A 22,543-nucleotide genomic window follows, 5' to 3' on the forward strand; every position below is an offset into this window, starting at 1 on the left:
GTGAATTTTTTCTGGGCAATTGGCCTGATTTTACTGCAGTGTTATGTTAGACGGATTACAAGGGAAGCGTTCATATATGTAGATTAAATATAAATTTAGATGCCAAGCACATTTCTGAAACAGTGGTAAATATGTTGCCCACGATATCAGGAGTCTCTGGCAGTCTATCAAACTACAAGCAGGCTGGTAGGGTTTGACTTTTTGCGCTGTCTGAGTGTCCGTCACCCTCCGCGCCGTTTACACATTACACATAGGTCCAAATAAACTCTGAGATTATATTGACATTTGTGCGCCTGCGCTACGCAAATACGCAATCAAACAGATACGGAACGATAACACTGCTGCACAGGCACGTGCCAAACACCTTGGCATTAATGTTAATGCTCTCATGGACGCGTTATTCAAAAGCCATGCGGAAGTTATTCAAAAATGAGCCTACATTGCATCAGATGCATGAGTAGAAACGTCTGTGTCCTCATGCTGCTTAGTTTTAGCAAACAATTCGACAAAAACACATTTTAGGTGACTTGATATTAAGCAGGTAACTAAATCCTGACACCAAAAGGGGGCGCCATCAAACTCTGTGGCATCACTTGTAAGTCTTTAGACACACATGATAGGCCAAGATCAGTCCTGAAACAGATTATAGACATTTCAAACATTAACAAATGAATATTCTGACATGTTGATCCCTTCCCTTTTGCTCACAAATATTATTAGCTCTGAGCTGACGTAAAATGTCTCATTTGGAATAGCTTTTGTTGTTCTTACTAATAAGCGGGCTAAGTGAGACTGAATTTGTCAAACTCAAGGGTCTTCACAATTTGCCCTACCAACAAGAGCATCAGCATTCGCCTGTGTGATTCGCCTATTTTGTGGATAGTCAAACACTTTGGATAAATGTTAGGTTACTTTGTTTAGTGAAGGCAATCAAATCGCGCCACTGCGCGCTGCAGAATCAACACGGATGACCTGTGTGCTAAGAGTGAGCTCTTACATTAGCAAATCTCGTCCTGTTATTAGACTACCATACATTAGCGCGCGCGTAAACAAACCTATAATCCAACAACTGGGAACAGATTTGAACAGTTTCATTCACCTTGTCACATCTCACCCACTTAGCTTCCAGTTACTAAACTGTTATAAAAAAAAACAAAAAAACAAAAACAAAATAACAATAGGTGTATTGCGTGTGTTTCTATTTAAAAGTGCATTGCTTAACCGAATTTTCTGTGTAAAATAATACACTAGATATGGACTTAATAGCTACCAAAAATATCATAAGAAACACCTACGAAGAAAAAACACCCATCAAGACGAATAAAAAACACCTATGAAGATAAATGTTATGTCTATGCAGGACAGTTTCTTCTGAAACAATTTAGATGATTTAAAAACATCGGATTGTGATTTAAACAATTGTTAAAACATGAATAAAGCCTGATTATAGGTTAGGTGTAACGTCAGTTTTTATCTGCGCGTGATAAAGTGGCTTTAACCACCCCCTCGCGCCCCCCCCCCCCCCCCCCCTTCTTTTTTCTTCTGTTGGAATACAATAAGATTAGCTTATAATGAATCTTTTCATATGGACGCTTGCTCTTTTGGAGTGGCGCAGGTGTACAATAGGGGGGCAACGCGGCGAAGTCTCGCGCCTAGGTGTGAGCAGATTATTCAAATAGGGCCGAGTGAAGAAGGGATTGGAGGCTCGCCCGGCGCACACGGCTATATCACAACGCTAACACGCAGCAGCAGGCGTCATTTGAACTCCAGTCTTCAGCAGTCGCCTCTCAGCTTCCGTCAGCGCGCCAGCAGCTGACTCACACACACATACACACACATACACGCTCCCACTCACAAGTGCGCACACATGCGCTAGCCCTTGACAGGAGAGCGCGACTAGAACACGAGGATCCTTGTGGTTCCCAAACAGCCACCGGCGAGGACGCTGTTGTCTGGGGAAACCCTTTAAAATCTGAACGGAAACTTCAGGATGCTCGGGGCTGTCAAAATGGAAGGACACGAACACGCGGACTGGAGCACCTACTATGGAGAGCCTGAGGTAGGTAGACTACCCTAAATATATATGTATATAGTTTTTTTTCCTCATCGAAAGCCGATTTCGTTTTATACATCTCAATATTAGCCCTGAGATAATATTAACTTTGAGATCAAATATTGACTTGAGGCGCCTCCAAATCCTCCCCCATCTCGATGCGCTGCACTATCCTAACAAAACTTGGGCTTGACACGAAATACAAACTTCCTTCCAGGCATGAACCCTTATGTATACATATATATCTGTATACTGCAATAATATTTTAGCACAAATTCAGAAGAAATGTTTATTTAATTACAAACGAATGTTCAGATTTAGTTTAATTTCTAAGTGGTGGTCTAGCTTGGTGAATTTGAACAATTTTGCCCATATTTGATTTTTAGCATTAGCTTAAAAAAGTTACTTCTGTTGAGCTTCTAAGCTCAACATTAAATGAAATAAAACCCAATACAAAATATTTTAAAGCGTAAACGAGATTGAAATTAAATTATATTTTCATGTTTGAAATGATATGCCCGTTTTCATAGCTCACTGCTATTTATAATAAGACCGACTTTAATAAAAACTTCTTTCCCCCTTTTTTTTAGTGTTACACCTCGGTCGGCAACATGAACACGGGACTGGGAATGAACTCTATGAACACGTACATGAGCATGTCTGGAATGAGCACAGCCGCGAACATTACGGCCAACACCATGAACATGTCGTACGTGAACACGGGCATGAGCCCCTCCATGACTGGCATGTCTCCGGGCGCAGGTGCCATGGCGGGTATGGGCCCGGCCATGACGGGTATGAGCGCTGCACTTAGCCCGAGCATGAGCCCAATGACGGCTCAAGCGTCTTCCATGAACGCCCTGACATCCTATACGAACATGAATGCCATGAGCCCCATGTATAGCCAGTCAAATATCAACCGATCCCGCGACCCAAAAACATACCGCAGGAGCTACACGCACGCCAAGCCGCCGTATTCATATATCTCCCTGATTACCATGGCCATCCAGCAGTCTCCGAGCAAGATGCTCACGCTAAGCGAGATCTACCAGTGGATCATGGACCTGTTCCCCTTTTACCGACAGAACCAGCAGCGCTGGCAGAACTCCATCCGCCACTCGCTCTCCTTCAATGACTGCTTCGTCAAAGTGCCTCGCTCCCCCGATAAACCCGGCAAGGGCTCGTTCTGGACCCTGCACCCCGACTCGGGCAACATGTTTGAGAACGGCTGCTACTTGCGGCGCCAGAAGCGCTTCAAGTGCGAAAAATCTTCAGGCAAGGAATCGGGCCGGAAGTCGTCCGAACCTGGCTCACACAGCAGCTCTGAAAGCTGCAACGGCAATGAATCTCCGCACTCTAACTCCTCCGTCAGCGAGCACAAAAGGACGCTTTCCGACCTGAAGTCGAACCCGGGAATGAGTCCAGAGCACAGCGCCACCTCACCAGTTTCCCAGCACCACCAACAGCAGCAGCAGCAGCAGCATCTAATGGCGCAGCACCACGCGGTTCTCGCGCACGACGCGCACTTGAAGCCAGATCACCACTACGCTTTCAACCACCCGTTCTCCATCAACAACCTTATGTCGTCCGAGCAGCAGCATCACCACAAAATGGACCTGAAAACGTACGAGCAGGTGATGCACTACGGCTACAGCTCGCCGATGGCCGGCGCACTCTCAATGGGCTCCATGGCGGCGAAAGCGGGCTTCGACTCTTCGCCTTTAGGAGCGGACACGTCCTATTACCAAGGCGTGTACTCGAGACCCATCATGAACTCATCCTAGTCTAGTGGAACTTTTCACGTGTTTGTACATTTGTAAAAATGACTTTTTGTGTATACGTATTCTGGACTCATTTCTTTTGACGTTTTACGTTAATTTAGTGGTCACGTTTATTAGTAATTATTTTGTAAAAAAAAAAAAAAAATGTGAAGAAACGAATGTGACGAACTCTGCTTGGTGGCTTTGAAAATGGACCAAAAATACAGCTGATCAGAATCTGGGAATCTCAACCAAATGAAACGGAGGAACTGTTCTTCATTCATTTGTGAAAACATTATTTATGGCTTGTAAATGTGTATTCTTGTAGACAATGATGAGAACAGAATATATATTAAAGTGTTATTTGAATTTTCAACAAGTTCTGTAAATGTGGTTCTTGCTCATCAAAATCATTCTCGCATGTCTTTATGATCGTCCTACAAAGTAACCACAACCTATTTATTCATTTAGATTTCAGGCCATTTTGCAAGGTAATTTCATTTTATGAATTAAACGCGTAAGTGAACTAATAAATACATAAAAAAAAGATATAGAAAAAAACAAAAAATACAAAAACCCAACAACTTAAAATGAACAAGACGTAAATATAAATACTGGAATTTCTACAGCCCATGTTTATCCCTAAATGTGTAGATAGACATATAGGCTAGAGTGAGTGTGGTGCATACCAGTCTCCTGGGATTTCTTTTTCCACAGCCAATTAGCCAGATTTTCGATAAATAAACTTTGGAGGACTGAAGAGATTTCAGAGGAGCTATGAAAGAAATTAGATAAGGAATTAATATAGATGTTTCAACTAACAAATGGGATTTAAAAGGAAATTCACTTTCAGCAGGTTTTTTTTTTTGCAAAAAAACAAAACATTGCAACATTAAACATTGATATAATATTATTATTATAACTATTATATTTTATTACATGATATTATTTAATATTATTTTCTTTTATATATGCTTAAAATCACATACATAAATACATACATATAGGCCTACTCAAAATGTATTTATTTATTTTTTTTTACACATATTTGTTGAGGGGTGGAGGGTTTCATGTTGCCTGAAAAATGATGACAGTGATGGTAACAACAACGAGACGACGACGACGATAATAATAATAATAATAATAATAATAATAATAATAATAATAATAATAATAATAACAATAATAATAATAATAATAAGCAGAAGAAGAAGAAGAAGAAGACATTGTTGCTTGATAGCTACTGATGCTAAAAAGAGGTGGAGAGGAAAAAAAACATCTGTAAAAGTTGACAGGCGAGTTTTTTTTTTGTTGTTGTAATTTTGACATTGTGACACGTTTTAAAAGACCTGCATGCTGCGTTTTAAATATGACTTTAAATAGCGACGTATATATGAACCCATACTTTATTTGACACTTTTTGTTGCTGCGGCTGTACACTGTGCTAGACATTGCACATATTCTAATGCGCTTTTGCCTGCTTACAGTCCATGAAGCACTCAACGAGTCAACTAAAACTCGTTTGAACATATTTCACAATTCACTGACATTATGTTGGTGCCTTACAGGAAAATAAAGTTCCTAATCAGTTACATATATTATTTGGCAGTTGCAATATGGTTATATTTTAGATCAGTTTCTGCGCTCAGAACAGGCCTACTGCTCATCTGCAAATAAACAATAGCTGGTAAACAATGAAAATATGGTGTTAATACATATATAGGATGTGTACATGTATCATCAATTTGCAAGACTGTAAACTTTCAATGGAGGCACGTCACTTCAGGGTAAATTTGCACAGATATTAAATTTCGGCCCCCTCATTTTAGATTTAGGCCTAATGCGTGGCTGAATTTTTATAGCGCGCAGATCGATATCGCTGTAAAAATAATCATTTTTTTTAAACTAGCTGGGCAGCGAAATCTTTGCTTTGCGCTAAAGTCAACAGTGGCAGAGTTTGAGCTCAAATAAATGCCGCTGCGCCTGAAGCACTTTGCAGAAGGCATCGGACGAGCAGCGGACTCTCACGCCTTTCCTTTACAGCAGCTTACAGGTAGGAGCAGTTGGACGGCATGTTGAGGTTTATATTCGAAGGGTTGCATTTAACTCGGAAACGCGGGAGGTTTTTTCGCCCTCGAATTTAAGAGATACGGTTCGCGGATTGTAATAAGACTTGCTGGAGCCTTTTCTCTCGCGCGACTTGCTGCTGACAGATTGCGACTTCAGCTGAAAGATGATGCGCTTCATTCACATTGCGGGAAAATGCGCTCTCTCCAGCGTGCGAGTAAGAGCCAGCACTATCCACGGCGACCCCCTAGAGTTCTCATGTGTAGAATGATTGAGTGGTTGATATTTTCCATTGTTAAGTGATTTAAACGATAAGCAACGTTAACGAAACTTCTCAGACAGTTTCTCGAAATAATTACCACGTGCGGTCACGGTATTGATGTTTTCGTCATTTGCAAGAGGTTGCGCAATGGTTTATATGCTACAATAACTACAACTCGTGGCAAAGATAGTCAGGAGGAAAATGCGGCAATTACCTCTAATGTGTATTGCAATCATGTTTGCAGGCTGAGTACACACCTAGTTTACTTCACCTACTTCAGGCAGAAATGGGAGCGAGCCACAGACCATCGACAAAAAGGCAAAAAAAAATATTTTGTATAGCCTGGTATCATTATAGTAGTCTAACGACTTCATGGTTTAGTTAGGCTACTGGAATTAGCCATACGCCTTTTGGAATTGGGAAGTAGGCCTAATAGAAATCTATAATAATAATAATAATAATAATAATAATAATAATAATAATAATAATAATAATACATTCACTGAAACCTTTGTAAATATTACAGCTTATAAGTATTATAAACAGCAGGCTGCACATGCTGAAAAAACAATTCACATGATTTTCAAATAATGCAAGTCGTTTTAATTGATCACTTATTTAGCCTATATTTTACATTTTATAAACGGCAACCAATAAAATAATGAAAACTATACCACTTTATTACCATTACCACCAACTAATTATTATTATTATTATTATTATTATTATTATTATTATTATTATTATTATTATTATTGTTGTTGTTGTTGTTGATATTATTATTATTATTATTATTATTATTATTATTATTATTATTATTATTATTATTATTATTATCCTATTACTAAATATTAAAAACCACCACCAACAACAGCAGGAACAACAACAACAACAACAACAACAACAACAACAATAATAATAATAATCATCACAAAGTCAAGAACTCTTTACAGCTCCAGTAAATGGCGTGTGTTCACTGGAAATGTAATTTAACAAATGAATGTAGAAATGGGTATAAAATACTTGACGGCGGCTATTGTCTTTCTAAGCGCATAACAATCATGTCAATTAACATAACCTTTATCAAAGAGACGCTAGGCTTAATTATCCTTACTGTGAAATCCATTTAATCGGGTTACACTTAATAAGAGCGCTTCAATTCTTGCGTTTATTTGCAGTATGAAAGTTTTCAAGTACTAACATTTGAACAATATATCCCAAACCCCTCAAAGAACCGATGTCAGAAGTTGGGGTCATCATAAGTGGCCTGGTGTTTGCACCATATATTTTAACTGCGGCTAGTCGCCTATTTTCTTGGCCCAAGTATAGTGTAGTAAGCTACAGGCTATTTTCTTCATATTCAGCATTTCTATACTAAATAAGGTATAATATAAATCCAATTGGGCTTTCAAACCATGGAAATGGTATCAATATAACCGATAATACAACTTGTGATGAGTGACTTAGGACCAGCCAATAAAACCTTTGCGATGTTCAGTGTCTTACGTAACCCGTAGAGCCAATCTGGCGCGCGCTGTGCTAGCCTAAAGTTCAGAACACCCAAGTAGATCGTATCCAGGGAAACGGCGCGCGGCCATCTTACCGGCGTTAAAGCGGCTTTTAGGCCGCGGCTGCGACAGGAGCGACACAGCAGCCCGATTTAACTTCTCCCTTACACCAAATGCTCTTAATCCCCAAAGCACAGCAAAGTAAAGCTGCTGCCCCACAGTATATTAAAAGAACACAAAGTCAGTACGAGTTGGAAAAGGCAGTTTCTCTGACAGCGGCGATTCCCACACGGCTCCGAGACGCACGAAATGTATTTAATGACACAAGTATACACTGCGATGAACATGCAGCTATTACTTTTCTTAGCTGTGTGTGCCAAATAAACAATAAAACATGACATCGGCTTATACCTTTGCTTCTGCTGTGCAGGCCTATATGCCGTCTTATATTAGTTTAGAAACATTTTGGTTATTTACATTCTTTTTACAAAATTATAATTTTTTTTATTGTAATGTTATGATCTTCTATTTATGGCCTTTGCATGCTAATAGTGACAGGCCTATAGATATACTACTACTACTTATAATACCAAGAATAATTCATTATTATGAAAAAATGTAGAATTTATAAATAATATTAAGAGATTGAATTGTTATACTATAACTACAATAATATAAATATTATCCTTATTAACCTGCAGCCAGAAAACACATACATTACAATACTCTGCTTCTGATTTATCTCATTTTAACTTCCATAAACAAACATCAAGAATTGTGTCTATTATCCGGGTACCTATGTATAGGCCTACTCCACTATAGCACTAGTACAATTGTTATTTTTCTGACCAAAGACATGTATCTAATCTTACAAGTAAATGCATGATTAAATACAAGACTTTGGTGAGGGGAATATAGAATAGCCTATATGTAGTAATAACATCATATTGTGGAAATTAGTATGTTATCAAAAGGACAGTAGAATCAGGGCCTTTAATATATTACAAATTTATATAAGATTTTGCAGATCAATGGAAATGTGCAGTGTGATGGTTAATATGGCATATAGGTTGAAGTGCCATGTACCATGAATCCATGAATCTGGCAACTTTTCGCATGGTCACAAGCGTGTCAGGTATCAGCATGTGTGATGGAAACGGGCAATCAACTTTATCTGAGCATATTGGGGTGCTGGAAAGGCTGTAACCAGCAGATCAGGAAAGTGTAATGGTGCTTCATATACATCAAAACAGGTGTGTGCTGGACAGTGACTTGTTGCCTGACTATACTGTGATTCTAGATAGAAATTGAAAGAAAATAATGTTGGTATAAAAATAAACACTTTAGATGCATTTAGAGTATTCAATTGATGAATGTAGATGAACGTAATCAAAATTTGCAAATAAATTTTATTTTTTTTAATATTTGTGCTTTTAAATTCTCAGGAAATCTTTTTTCCCCTCAAATGTATATGACACCCAGTTTACAAATTCACATCATTTTTTGTTTTCCTGCTGAGGCTGTATAGAGCCAGAAGGTAGCGGAAATAGGCTAGGGATGCAACAGAGGTCAATAGTGTGTTCACAGTGCTCTAACAGAATGGTGTGAAATTCCTACTTGGTACTTTCTCTCACAGACAAGACTTGCCATACCACAGGCCAGGTCCTATACATATAATTACATTTCAGAAATTCATCAGTGTTTATACACAAACTACAAACTATTTATGTGCCTTTTTAGAGATGTCTTCAACATCCTATATGTCCTGTAATTCCTCTGTACATTACATATTTACATACAGCGATACATAAGGGTTTTCCATACATACATACATACATACATGTATAGTATAGATTCCAGTAGTTCTCACACTCATCCAACATTTCCTCTGGTTAAAGTCTACAGTTCAAGACTAAGTCACTGGGAAGGACACTCAACTCATTAAATCTTAATGAAAGCAATAAACACAGGTGCCAGCAATTCATTCAGACACCCAAACCAATCTCCATTTCCTGCTAAAGGCAAACAAGCCCAGATGCCCCAGTGTGATTCTCTGAATAACAAAAGCAAATCAAATTTTTGTCCTGCATGTGTTCCCAATGCAGAAATGTAGAGGCAATAGGTTATGCGGAGATAGAGCTTGTCCAATTTATTGTACGTGAGACGGGTGTGTCGCTGAGGTGATTCCAGCATTTTCTAGGACAGCAAAGAGCTTGTAGTTCAGAGGACGGAAGGAATATCTATGCAATATTCATTTGAACCTATTTCTTCAAGATAGAACTGGCAGAAAATCAAGTCTAAAGCCCTTTCTTAGAATCAAACTCATAATATACATACATACATACATACACACACACACACACACACATATATATATATATATATATATATATATATATATATATATATATATATATATATATATATATATATATATATATATATATATTGAGTGTGTGTGTGTGTGTGTGTGTGTGAGTGTGTGTATGTGCATATAAACAATTAATCTAGGTACTCTAGACTAGATCCTTCTATGTCTAGATATTTAACTCAGCCCAAATTATATGCTACTCTACTGATAATCTATTCTATATGTCTATAGTCTATATAGTTTGGAATTCATTATGTCTCCTTTATCCAAATCAAAATTAAATAACAGCATAATTGCTTTCAGAACTCCAAAATGTGCCCAAGTGCCCAATTTAAAGAGACCATGAGCTACTGTAATAAAAGAGCCCTACCACCTACTCTATATTCCTTTACTCACATTACATGAACCCAAACACAATCCAATATAAAAGGTACAGATCATTCATCATGCCAAGATTAATGTGTGAATAAAGCACTGTTAAAAGCCCAGAGATGAGATTACTTGTAGATACTACAGGGTAGTGCTCCCCAGACACACACAATTTAACCCGCGTCTGCTTACCACTGACAGTGACATAGTGGCCAGACTAATTCAATTTTCTGTCAGATTAAGTATAGGTAGTATTGTTGGGGAAGTAGATTTATCATCAGTGAAAAGAAAGACCTCCAGCGTGGACATACAACAGAATCTGTGAAGGACTGTGCTGTGTAAAAGGAGCAACGCATGTTTAACATGCCTCGATTACTATTATTCAGAGCATCAGCCACTGAAATATAATGTAAACCTTACATAAACAGGCAAACTTTGTGGTAAGGCACAATCATGCAAAAAAAGAAAAGAAAAAAATTGCCAGAAAATAAAAAAGGCAAAGCTTGTCTCAAAGCATTTGAGGTACTGTTCAGTTTAGGCTTACCAACCATTACCATAACTGTGTATCTGGGGCTTAAGCGGACCAACCCACTATTAAGGTCACTTATCCCAAAGACTGTTCTGTTACTATACCAATGCAAATAAGTCATCTGTACATGCAAAGCTGTGCATTATTAGAGACTAGTCCAACATGATGAATCCTTTTGAGCGGTGCGGATGATTTAGACCAGGAGAAAGATTAATTATAGCATAAGGTTTGCTTATGAGAAGAGCATTTGCAAAGAGGTTGGCTTTTTAAATACCTGGCTTCCATGATGGTGTGGTTAAAATCCCCAATGTTTTTAAAATGCAAATGCTCTACTGCTAGTTGGAAGAGGTACAAATTTATATTTTATGAGAATCAAATATCAAGATGTATACCAGTATATGAATGCAGTGGTACTTTGTTTGACAAGAAATACTGAATTAAGCTTGCAGTCTAGTGATTTCTGAGGATTTATGTCACTAGCTATGTTGTGCAATATTTCTGTTATATATCTATAAGTCAGATCAATTGACAATATTAAAGCTAGCCAATGATGGAGCAAACAAAGCACTGAACATATGCATGGGGATTGTTTCATCCCCTATCAATGCACTACTGGGGGCTTTACTGAAAATAACCTTAATTGCAAAAAAAAAAACCCCAAAAAACAAACAAACTCTTGAACACTGTGTATCCAGTACAAGATGTCTGACAAGCAGAAAGCCAGCATCTAGAGGAGACATCTAACTGCTACAACGGATTTTAGTGAGCAGTTGGTGATAAACGCAGTTAGCCCCTCCTTGGTTTAAAGCAATTAATTCAGGCACCCTGACATCAACTCTCCAATCCTCTGACAGCTTGGAGCCCAAATCAAAATGCTAGTTCTCCTGGGAACAGGAGAAGATAGCTGGCTCTTTTCTGGACTGTTTGCTCACTGGGCCTGAGAGCAATCTTCCTTGCTGAATGAAATGCAAGGACACAAACAATGTGGCGGCGAGAGAATGGAAGACGGGGAATGAACAGTTTGGACTATTTGCTCAGCAGAAGGGCAGTCACAATGGCTGGCCCATGGCTTTCCCATGCATCAAGCCTCTTAGTCTTAGCACTCCTTTGTTGCTGGGTTTCGTTCAGATAAGAGCCCAGCTGCCCCATGCGTTTAATTCCCATTGTACACCATACTGTATAGCCATTTATCTGCTTTTAGGTGGCTTTTTGTCATTTTGTTATTCCATAAGTGTGCATCATATCACCCATGTATCTCCAGGGTCTGGCTTCAGCTTTGCATGTGCAGTCGCTTAGGGAGGATGGACCAAGAAAACAAACAAGGTCAAGACTACAGAAAGATAATACCTCAAGTCTTCTCCTTTCACTTAAGCATATGTATATGTGTGTGTGTGTGTGTGTGTGTGTGTGTGTGTGTGTGTGTGTGTGTGTGTGAGTGTGTATGTGTGTGTGTCCTTCAAGCTATTGTAATGCTGGCTATCTCATTAAATCAGTGGCACCTTGAATCATTCTACGTAAGCAGTTACTGAAGAAAAATTACCCCGTGAAAAAAACAGGAGTAGAGTGAATGAAAGAAAATTGCCTACGCTTCGATTATTCTCAAAACAGGTGTTTTAAACAGAGAGCACCACCCAAAGAAAAAAAGATTTCAACATCAGCTTGGTTGTAAATCAAGCTGACAAGCCAAACTCTGCCATGTGCCATTTGCATCTAGGATTCCAGAGCTGTCTGTGACAAAAGTGCATGCTAGTTAAGTGGGTAAAACTCCATAACCACAAGGTCAGACAGGATCACAAAGAAATAATATTAAACATCAGAAACCTTAAGATTCTGATATCTCTGTGGTTCCACCCTTGAAGAAAGTCTGTCAGACAAAGGAGCTTATTATGCTTAAGACAGCATTATCTATCACTTGCGTATTTATTGTGCATCTAATTTTGGCCTATTATTAATAATATGACAAACACTACATCTACAGGCTATAATTAATGCTACCACAACTATTATTTCTACTTCTGCTGGAGCCATGCCACTACTAGTGCATGTGACATAATTACTAATTACTACATATTGCTTTTATTGCTGTTAATAAATGTACTTATGCCACTGCTGCAAACACTTTTCTTTTTTCTTTTTAAACTTTTTATTCAATTTCCTTTTTAAGACCATTTTTGGAATGGAATGAAAATTACATTTCAATTTATTAATACACTACAGAATAAAATAATTAATTCATTCATTGATTCTCCTTAAAGGCCAAGATTATTAGGATGAATTCATATTTTATTTAAAAGTATTATGAACCAATCAGAATTAGTTAAAAGCATGTATTAGTTATTATTTTGTAAAATTGTAAAAATTATTTTGTAAAAACCTATTTAATAATATGGGTTTCCATACATGAGTAAGCTGGGGACTCTTACTTATAAATCACTAAACTAACAGTTCTGAATACTGCTAAAGAGAATAACAGACCATCAAAATAGAATAAGAATCATCAGCCTCAAGAGGTCCACACTTGGTACTAAAGCAATTTTCCTCAAAAGGCAAAAAAAACAACAAAAAACAACAACAACAATAACCTGCTAGGGTTTATGCAATGCAGTGAAGAAATGCATGGAGTTATTTGCAAAAATCCTGCTAATTTATTTACTCCAATCCATGTTCTCAATCCTAATTTCACAGCTTTATCAGGTCTATGAGGTGGAAAGTCAGAACACAGAGAGCCTAATACATGCAACATTAATGTAGTGGCAATGAGAAAGCTGGATTAGTGTTAGGAATTTACGTCACAGTGGGAGGACTGATTTCCACAGTATGATAATGGCCTATTATATTCTTATCATGTTTCAAAGAGGGAGTCTCATAGAAGGAGAACTATAGTTCTGTGGTGATAGTGAAAAAACAGAAAAAGGTAATGATGCAGAATCCAAAGCAACATGTCAAAACAAAGAGCAAATCAATCTTGTGTATAGTGTAGCATTCTATATGCTCATTTAAATGCAAGTACATTTGAACATGTGTAGGTGAGGGTGTGTGCATGAACATGCGTGTGGGATAGTTTTGCATAACGCTTCACTGATGCTAAAGTAAAGCTCTGTTCATGGCTTTTCAGCACTCCCTTAAGTTGCCACCACTGTGTAATTGATGAGTGAAAATGACACAAAGCTCTACCGCTCAGAAATGAAAGAGAATAACCGAGTCATATAAGAAGAAACACACAAAAGATGGGTGATTAGCAAGTACCGGAACAATGTTGATATTGCTCCGAAAACACACACGAATAAACACACCCTACACTGTACAGCACTTTCACATGCTGCTCAAGCAATAAAAACAAACTCCTCATCGCTACAGTGATAAAATAAGCACCAAATTCACTATCATATTCAGCTAGCAACATTTATTCAAATAACCAATGGGCTGTATATTCAATTAGTCACTCATCTAAGTTAGACTTTTTCTTAATGCAATGCATAAAGATACACTGAAAGAGCTGAGAGCTATGGAATGCCAAACAGTCCATCTTCCTATAAGACAAGCTCCAGGCAGAACTTATTTAGGGGTTGTTTCTGTAGGAGAAAACTTTCTAGTGTCAGGAAGAATCCTTTCATGAAGGTTTTGCAAAGAATGATGAGGGAATGATTCTCCTTGGCACTAAAGAGTTTTCTAACTTTCATGTCATATCTTCCTTTCATTTTTGGGGATTAGTGGCTTATTCAAGGGTGCAATTACAAAGCTATACAGTGGAAGGGTGGGGAGAAATGAGCCTGCAGGTCTCTTCCATTTCATTTGACTTCATTATGCATTTGAACGAGGCACATTTCACTACTGCAGTCCATTAAACATTACTGTCATTGATGACAAAACCATTGTTAAAAACATCATCTCTCTCTCTCTTTTTCTTTTAAAGAATGGGGTATATGAGAAATAGAAACATAACTGAAATATACTGTATGCAAATATATATAATTAAGAAAATGCAGGTTGCTAAATATTTACAGATTTTAATTTTCCTAATAGTACAGAAACTTAAATACTTTTTTTCCTTACATTATCTCTTAAAAGACAACTAAACAATATCTACAATTTGCAACAAATAATCACAAAAACATTTTCAACACCTTTATCTAGTTGTATCACATATCATGTTGCGTCAGCTCATGGGAATTTTGTAATACACAACTCTAAGACCACAACTGCAAGTAAAAACAAACCTGCTATTAGAAGGATAGGCTGGTGCAGATCAAATCCTTAGAACACCATAGATTTCAAAACTGGAAAAAGTCCTGATTTTGCAATACATGGTGTTAAAATGGTATGCATATTGAATAATTGCTTACCAACACAAAGTTTTATATGCAGTGCATGAGCCTAAGCTCATGTATGCAAATACAAGTGTATGTGTGAATGGTAACTAACTGAGCTAGTTTTAATAGGAAAAGTGGTTTCCTCATGCAAATTCCCACAAGGGAACTGGAGCAAGCCTTTGAATAACATGAATGAACTGAACAACAGTTATAATATGTTAGTGCATCAAAAATGCCAATAGATCACAATACTCAATACGTTAAATGATATTTAAAACAACTCAAAGACAGATTTAGAGGCCTGAAAAAGGGTCAGTTTTGACCTAAATCTGCACTCATAGCATTTAAACCAATAACATTATTACCTAAAAGCAAAGTCTGTGGTTTGGTCTCAGGAGGAATTATATACAAACACAGCCTCCGAGCTAATAAAGACAAGGCTTAATATTCTACTCTGACTCCCCAAAACACTATTGTTTTACCAATAGCATCCACTTGGCCAGGTTTTTTTATTTTTTATTTAAAAAAATTTTTTTTAGAGAGGACGGACCAAAGATAAGAGCTATGGGAGCATGTGACAGCCACACAATGTCCCCTCGGTTGGCCTCATTGACCGGCCCATGGCACCTTCCAGGTATGACTGCAATGTTTAACCAGTCATCCATCTTCTACCTGCTGCTGGCAAACAGGCACCTTTGTCTAAGCCCCACCGTTGTTAGGGCCTGCTCTGACTCAATGGATCAACCCCGTTTATTTCCCCATTGGCTGTGGCTCAGAATCTATGCTTTTCCTTTAATCCGCTTTTTATTTCTCTGACAGGAACTTTCAGTGTGTTAATGCATCTGTGAGATTGGGTGGTTCAGAGGAGAGGCTGTCTATTGCCAGGTTCAACTGGTGATTTGTGGCGAATTCCAAACGCTTATCAGCAGAGTGCAGGGTTAATCTACAAACAAGCTCTATGTAGATCTGTTAATTTTTCTGGAGTGGATCTATATAAAATTTCCACATTCTGAAAGTGGTGAAAAAGAACACTCTACACATTTAATTTCAGGAAATTCTGAGTCTTTGTTCACGTTTATGCATGTGCATATAAAATGTCTGATGTTTATATATTTTTGTTAAAAACCTGAGTGATATTAGTCCTTGCCATATTTATCTATATCTCAACTATGTCTTCTGATGTATCTTTAATTAAACAATGCTCAGCAGCACTTTCACTCTTCAGTTAATTTATGACTGATGATATATTAAATTAATAAACTTATGTGTGCAGTTAAAATGCATGTGTGAATGGTGGTGGCCTATTATGAAAAGCCAATGGCAAGTTTGGACAGGGTGCGGCATGTGGACTGCCAATATCTTAAAAAAAAAAAAAAAAAAACTCTGTGTAGCTCCAATGACTTAATAACCTTTTTAAATAAACATGGCCTCATTTTCACTTTCACTTTGTTAACTGGGAGGAAGAATGCCCATATTAGGCATCTGATATTTAAATAACTACACAACAAAAAGAAAAGACTGGAAATTAGACAGGACATAATCTGGCTCTGGGACATAATGATATTGTGGTAATTCAAATGCAAATCTGTCATCATGCCATCAGTGTTACTTCCAACATAATTCCATGCATATAAAAATGAGACTGCACATAAAAATGAGAAAGGAATTTGATAATTAATTTAACGTGAATACTTTTCTTTTCAGGTATGGATCAATTTGCAAAAGTTCATCAGTTGCAGCCCTAACCCTTCAAACCTTGATGGAAGTGCTTGCTTGCCAATCATCCTCACATCACCTTCACCTGCAGTCATGTCTGACCTGGCCGCATATGAGAGATAACATTCGTGTCTGCAGAGCTGAGAGAGGGGACAAAAGGAAGTTTGACGTTAATGATTAACGGCGCTAAAAGCCCCTGCTTTTGTATTCCCATGGTACCGAGGCTATCTGGTGGCCATGTGACCTGCGTGGAGGAGATTGGGGGTTAGCGGTAGAGCAAACACAGGTGCTGTGTTTGGGTTGGAGTCGCCTGCGCTGTCAGGGACAACCACAAACACACGCAGCTATGCCAAGCTCCACAAACAGCCGCCTACGCCAACAGATCAAGTCCAATGTGCTCCTCCCCGTCTTCCTATATGTTCCACATTGGAAAAAGTACCTGATTTATGTCTAGTGCATTCTAGCTGGGGCATTCTTAAGGATTGTCCTTGATGTATAGTCTAAATAAAAACACAATTGCCTTTTACTTTTATAATAATAAAAAAAACTATTAATACATGCTTTCATTTATGTACCTGTATATTCCACTGTGCTGAATGATCATGTTCTCATGCCACATGCAACTGCTAATCAATTTTGCTGAGGTTGCCTCACTGTAATTAATGAGCTGTTCTCAATCATTCTCAATCATGCTAAACACAATGTTAACAAGTCCTGAGGGAAAGGTGTTAAGAACCATTTAACCTAGGCATTTTCAATGTCAATCATGGCTACAGGTGCAGTGCACTAGTGGGAACTGGACCTTTTCTTGATAATGTAATCAGCTGATATGAAGGCCCTATCGCCAAAACCCTCTCTCACTGACACAGAAATGACGGAAGTGATAACAAGAACAAAAGCTACAATACTCGCATCCCCTCTTGTAAAAACAAGGAAATAGAAAGACTCCATTATGGAAACACCTCATTCAGTTTCTAATTTTCTGTGTGGTGATCAGACAGACGGTCTTTTTATTGGTCTGATATTATTGTTTGTGCTCCGGCTGCCTTACAGTTAATTGCTAGCAATCAAGAAGGCAAGGTTTGATTATGAACGCAGCAATGATAAAGCCTTTTGACGCCAAACACTTAATCAGAAGGGAATATTAAATTGTTGAGGGAGAGAATCGGTGTGAAAGAGATAGGGAGAGTCCAGCCAAGGTAAATAAAATGTATACGATCTAAAACCTCAATCAAACAACAGATTTCATACCTGTGTGTATATGTGTGTTTACATATCGCTGTCAATACTAGTGAACACACACACACCTTTGTTAGCTTTACTCTAGAAACCAATGAAGGCGTGCTGGAGGGTAGGTGTAAAACCTGAATGAAAACTCTGATGACACACTGCTTTAAGATTAAAAAGGAAAGCAGACACGGTGTGGAATTTATAGTTTTGAATATATTAATACAATAGGTGCACTTAATGCAGTTAACTCAATACGGTGTGGTTTGGTCTATTTGTGAACACAGTTACTAGAGCTATCTTCACTAAAAATACAATATACTTCAATCTGATAAAATCAAAACACCTTAAAGCCTAGACATCTAAAAAAGTTCAGGAAACAAGGATTTTGTCCTTAGTTCATCTTCACAACTTTCATCTTCACCGTAATGTACAAAGCTTAAACCAGAATTCACATGCAGGATAATTATAAGTGATCCATTGACGAATAGAAGGGCATACAGAGAAAAAAGAAAAGCTATAGATATCCGTCACAGGATTAGTGCTGTAGGGTGTACTGTGCAGAAAAAAGCTTCACGGCAAACCGCTCCAAAAGGACTCGAGGCATCAGCTTTGTTGCTAGAGTATTGTGTTGCTCCATAAGTCTGGCTATTGTGAGCTGAAACTGAGCTAATCAAAGTGAGTTAGCAATGATAAGCTATGCTATGAAAAGACAGAAAAAAACATTTCTGTCTTTAATAGCTCTTTTTGATGTGGTAGACAAAAAATGTTATGTAAAAAGCACAAGTGTTTTCTACGAAGGCAGACTTGGCATGAAGCTTCATCTCTTTGTCTGCCTCTACACCTATAATGTATTATGCTGGAGGGAATAGTAAAACTCTCTACTGTATTAAAATGCCTCTATAATAATATATGCTCAAAATAGGGTTCTGTGATGGCTCCATACTATACACTTTATACAACCCCAATTCCGATAAAATTGGGATGCTGTGTAAAATGTAAATAAAAACAGAATGCTATTATTCGCAAATCTCATAAACCCATTTTTATTTTATGTTATTCACAATAGAATACATAAAACATGTCAAATGCCTATTGTTGCCCCGTCCCAAATTTTTTGAGACATGTTGCGACCATCAAATTCAAAATTACCTTATTTTTCATTTAAAATGGTACATGTCCTCAGTTTAAACATTTGATATGTTTTCTATGTTCTACTGTGAATAACATATGAGTTTATGAGATTTGCAAATCATTGCATTCTGTTCTTATTTGCATTTTACACAGCATCCCAACTGTTTTGGAATTGGGGTTGTATAAATATATGTAACGTGTATATTATACATAAATAAATTACATAAATAAATCTGTCAATCAAGTGTATCATGATCAAACTAAATAAATTATATATATATATATATATATATATATTTATAATTATAATAAATAAACAAGTTAAAAAGAAAAATAAAGCTCAAATTTAAAGAACCAAGGAATGTCTATCTTCAGATATTCATCATAAAGACCCTTCATCCATCCATCCATCCATCCATCCATTTTTTGTAACCACCCAAAGCCTGAGAAGACTGGTATGAGGCAAGAATATACCTGGAAGGAGTGCAAGTCATTCACAGGGCTACATGTACACACTCATTCACACATTCACATCTACGGACAATTTATCTTTTTAGTTGAACCTTATTTATAGGGCTACCTACTTGGGTTATTGATGTCTGGATTAAAACCAATTAATTCAAGTGATCAGTCAAATAAGCTCTATAATTATTTGAATATTAATCACACAGGTAGATGTTGATCTGCTATGGCATTACTGCCTGTCGCACCTCCTCCAGTCCTCACAGGATTACCCTGCTCGTTCTTGAGCTTTGCCAACATGCCTAGTGCAACCAAAACCATACAGGCCTCCCCAGTGACTAAGGCTGTAGAGAGCCCCACTGGCAACGTTAATGTATGCTCAGTGCCACTGGTTCCATATGGTTTCCTCCTGTTACACCTAATAACCATTTTAATAATGGTGAGTTATGATTTCCACAATTGTAACAAAATGCACCTCAATACAGTGCTGTGAAAATGTATTTTACCCATCCTGATTTCTTCTGTTTTTCTGTATATCTCATACTAAACTGCTTCAGAAATTAAAACAAAATCTAAGATAAAACAAAGGCAACCTGAGTAAACACAAAATACAGTTTTTAAATGATAGTTATTTATTGAAGCAAACAAGTTCTCCAATACCATCTGGGCCTGTGTGAAAATGTATTTTCCCACCATAGTTGCTAATTTCCAATATATGAAACTGCATTCATAATGGGGTTCAGCTGGACTAGACACAGCCAGGGCTGATTACTGCAAACCCTGTTCAATCAGAATATACGCTTAAATAGAACTTTATCAATAGCATGAAGTTGGTTAAAAGGTTTTACCCAGTAACACACTATGCCAAGAAATTCCAGAAATGACAAGGAAGAAGATGACTGAAATATATCAGTCACACATTGATTAACCAATGGGAAAATTTCCTCACCGCCACATCCATATATTGAAACGTCCTAGAAGTTTGCCGACCTTCCATAATTCCTCCAAGTACACAGCAACAACTCATCCAGGAAGTCACAGAAGACCCAAGGAGAACATCTAAGGACCTATAGGCCTCTCTTGCATCACTAAAGGTTCATGACTCCACTATCAGAAAGACACAAATGGCAAAAATGTCATCCATGGAAGTGTGGCGAGGTGAAAACCACTGCTAACCCAGAAGAACATTCAGGCTCATCTGAATTTTACCAAAACACACCTTAATCCTTTTGGGAGAATGTTCTATGGATTGATGAGGTGAAAGATGAACTGTTTGGAAGACAGAAGTTCCGTTACATCTGCCGTAAACCAAACACAGAATTCCACAAAAAGAACATCATATCTGCGGTCAAGCATGGTGGTGGCAGTGTGATGGTGTGAGGATGCTTTGCTGCTTCAGGGCCTGGGCAATTTGCAATAATTGAGGGAAACATGAATTCTGCTCTCTACCAGAAAATTCTAAAGGAGAATGTCCGTTCTTCAGTCCATAAATTGAAACTCAAACACAACTGGATTATGTAGCAAGACAACGATCCAAAGCATAGGAGTAAATCCTAGTCCTAGAAGTAAGTGAAAGACTGATTTACAGTTCTCAGAAGCATTTTGTTGCAGTTATTGCTGCTAAAGGTTGCACAACCTGATTCTAAGTTTAAGGGAGCAATTAGTTTTTCACATTGGTGATAGGTGTTGGATAACCTTTTTGCTTCGATAAAAAAACTGTTTGCTCAGGTTGCCTTTGTTTTATGTTTTATTTAGTTTGAGATCTAAAACTATGTAGTATGAGATATACAAAAAACAGAAGAAATCAGAAGAAATCAAGGCAAATACTTTTTCACAGCACTGTATACTTCACAGGCCCTACTTTGAGAATCATGGCTATAGGTCACAGTCCCATACATTTAAGGTGGGGAAAGTGATAAAAAAAAAAAAGGGATGAAGAGTGGTAATGACTTGACGTGGCAACGACCAATCCCAGATTAAAAGCAGCTTCATTTTTCAGAGAAATGCTTAAGGAGCTGGACTTTGATTTTCAGTCTACAGCGCAAAGTTTTAAAATATTTAAGGATTATGGACAGACCTAGTTTAAATTTTGTTGTGAACAAGAATATTCAGTAACTGTTAATCAGTCCTATTTATTCTGTTATAATAGTTGTTCTAATAAAAAATCAACATCAAATCAATAAAAAAATTCTCTATAATGTAATAATTGTATAATAATTACAACTATTTTAAATCATTTTTGCTTAAACTAGGGACCATATACTGTGTTACACTGTCAAAACCTTGAATCCACTGTACTTCACACATGAAATATTATGATAAAATATTCTTTGTAAACCAGTACAGGTCATTACAGGCAATAAAGTACCACATAAACAAGTATCAACACAGAAGACAAATAGTTCTGAGTCACGGTGGTGACTGCACTTGTATATAAAGCGGCATGTAAAAAAGCTAACTAAGGCTTGTGGGAGCAGGTGATAGTCTGGCCTTGTCCTCGCAGGCATCAACTCACGCACACTGTTTGATCTCATTTTATTCTCTTGCAGCAAAGAGAGAAGTGAGGGGGAGGAGGGGAGCGGGGGTTGGTTGGTGACAGGTGTACCTGAGTGGTGTAGAAAAGCAGAAGCTCCTTCTTTCAACTCTGTCCTCCCTCTCTGCTTCCCTCTGTGCCAGCTGTACAGTACATGCCTGGGAGAGATAGATGCCATTCACTTTGGGCAGAGAGTACAGACAAAGAGAGTATGGATGTATGAATGGGAGAAGGCAGGGTCA

At 37.8% G+C, this 22,543-nt stretch overlaps 1 protein-coding gene and 1 long non-coding RNA gene across 2 annotated transcripts; both read left to right on the plus strand.

Moving 5' to 3' along the window:
* Positions 1–1,608: 1,608 nt before the first annotated feature.
* On the plus strand, positions 1,609–3,989 carry foxa2 (forkhead box A2). Its single transcript, XM_017477174.3, has 2 exons — positions 1,609–2,059; positions 2,644–3,989. The coding sequence occupies exons 1-2, from the start codon at positions 1,991–1,993 to the stop codon at positions 3,835–3,837; spliced, it is 1,263 nt and encodes a 420-aa protein (XP_017332663.1). The 5' UTR covers positions 1,609–1,990; the 3' UTR covers positions 3,838–3,989.
* Positions 3,990–5,470: 1,481 nt separating this feature from the next.
* On the plus strand, positions 5,471–17,503 carry LOC108270452 (uncharacterized). The gene is made up of 2 exons (XR_001813692.3): positions 5,471–5,866; positions 16,934–17,503. It is a non-coding gene; the product is annotated as an uncharacterized LOC108270452 (long non-coding RNA).
* The last annotated feature ends 5,040 nt before the right edge of the window (positions 17,504–22,543 follow it).

This window comes from Ictalurus punctatus, chromosome 9 (assembly GCF_001660625.3).
Source record: "Ictalurus punctatus breed USDA103 chromosome 9, Coco_2.0, whole genome shotgun sequence".
Lineage (NCBI taxonomy): Eukaryota > Metazoa > Chordata > Actinopteri > Siluriformes > Ictaluridae > Ictalurus > Ictalurus punctatus.

Coding starts and splice junctions, on each gene's coding strand:
- foxa2 (XM_017477174.3), top strand. CDS start 1,991: ATGCTCGGGGCTGTCAAAATGGAAGGACACGAACACGCGGACTGGAGC. Junction 2,060..2,643: donor CCTACTATGGAGAGCCTGAG/GTAGGTAGACTA, acceptor CCTTTTTTTTAG/TGTTACACCTCGGTCGGCAA.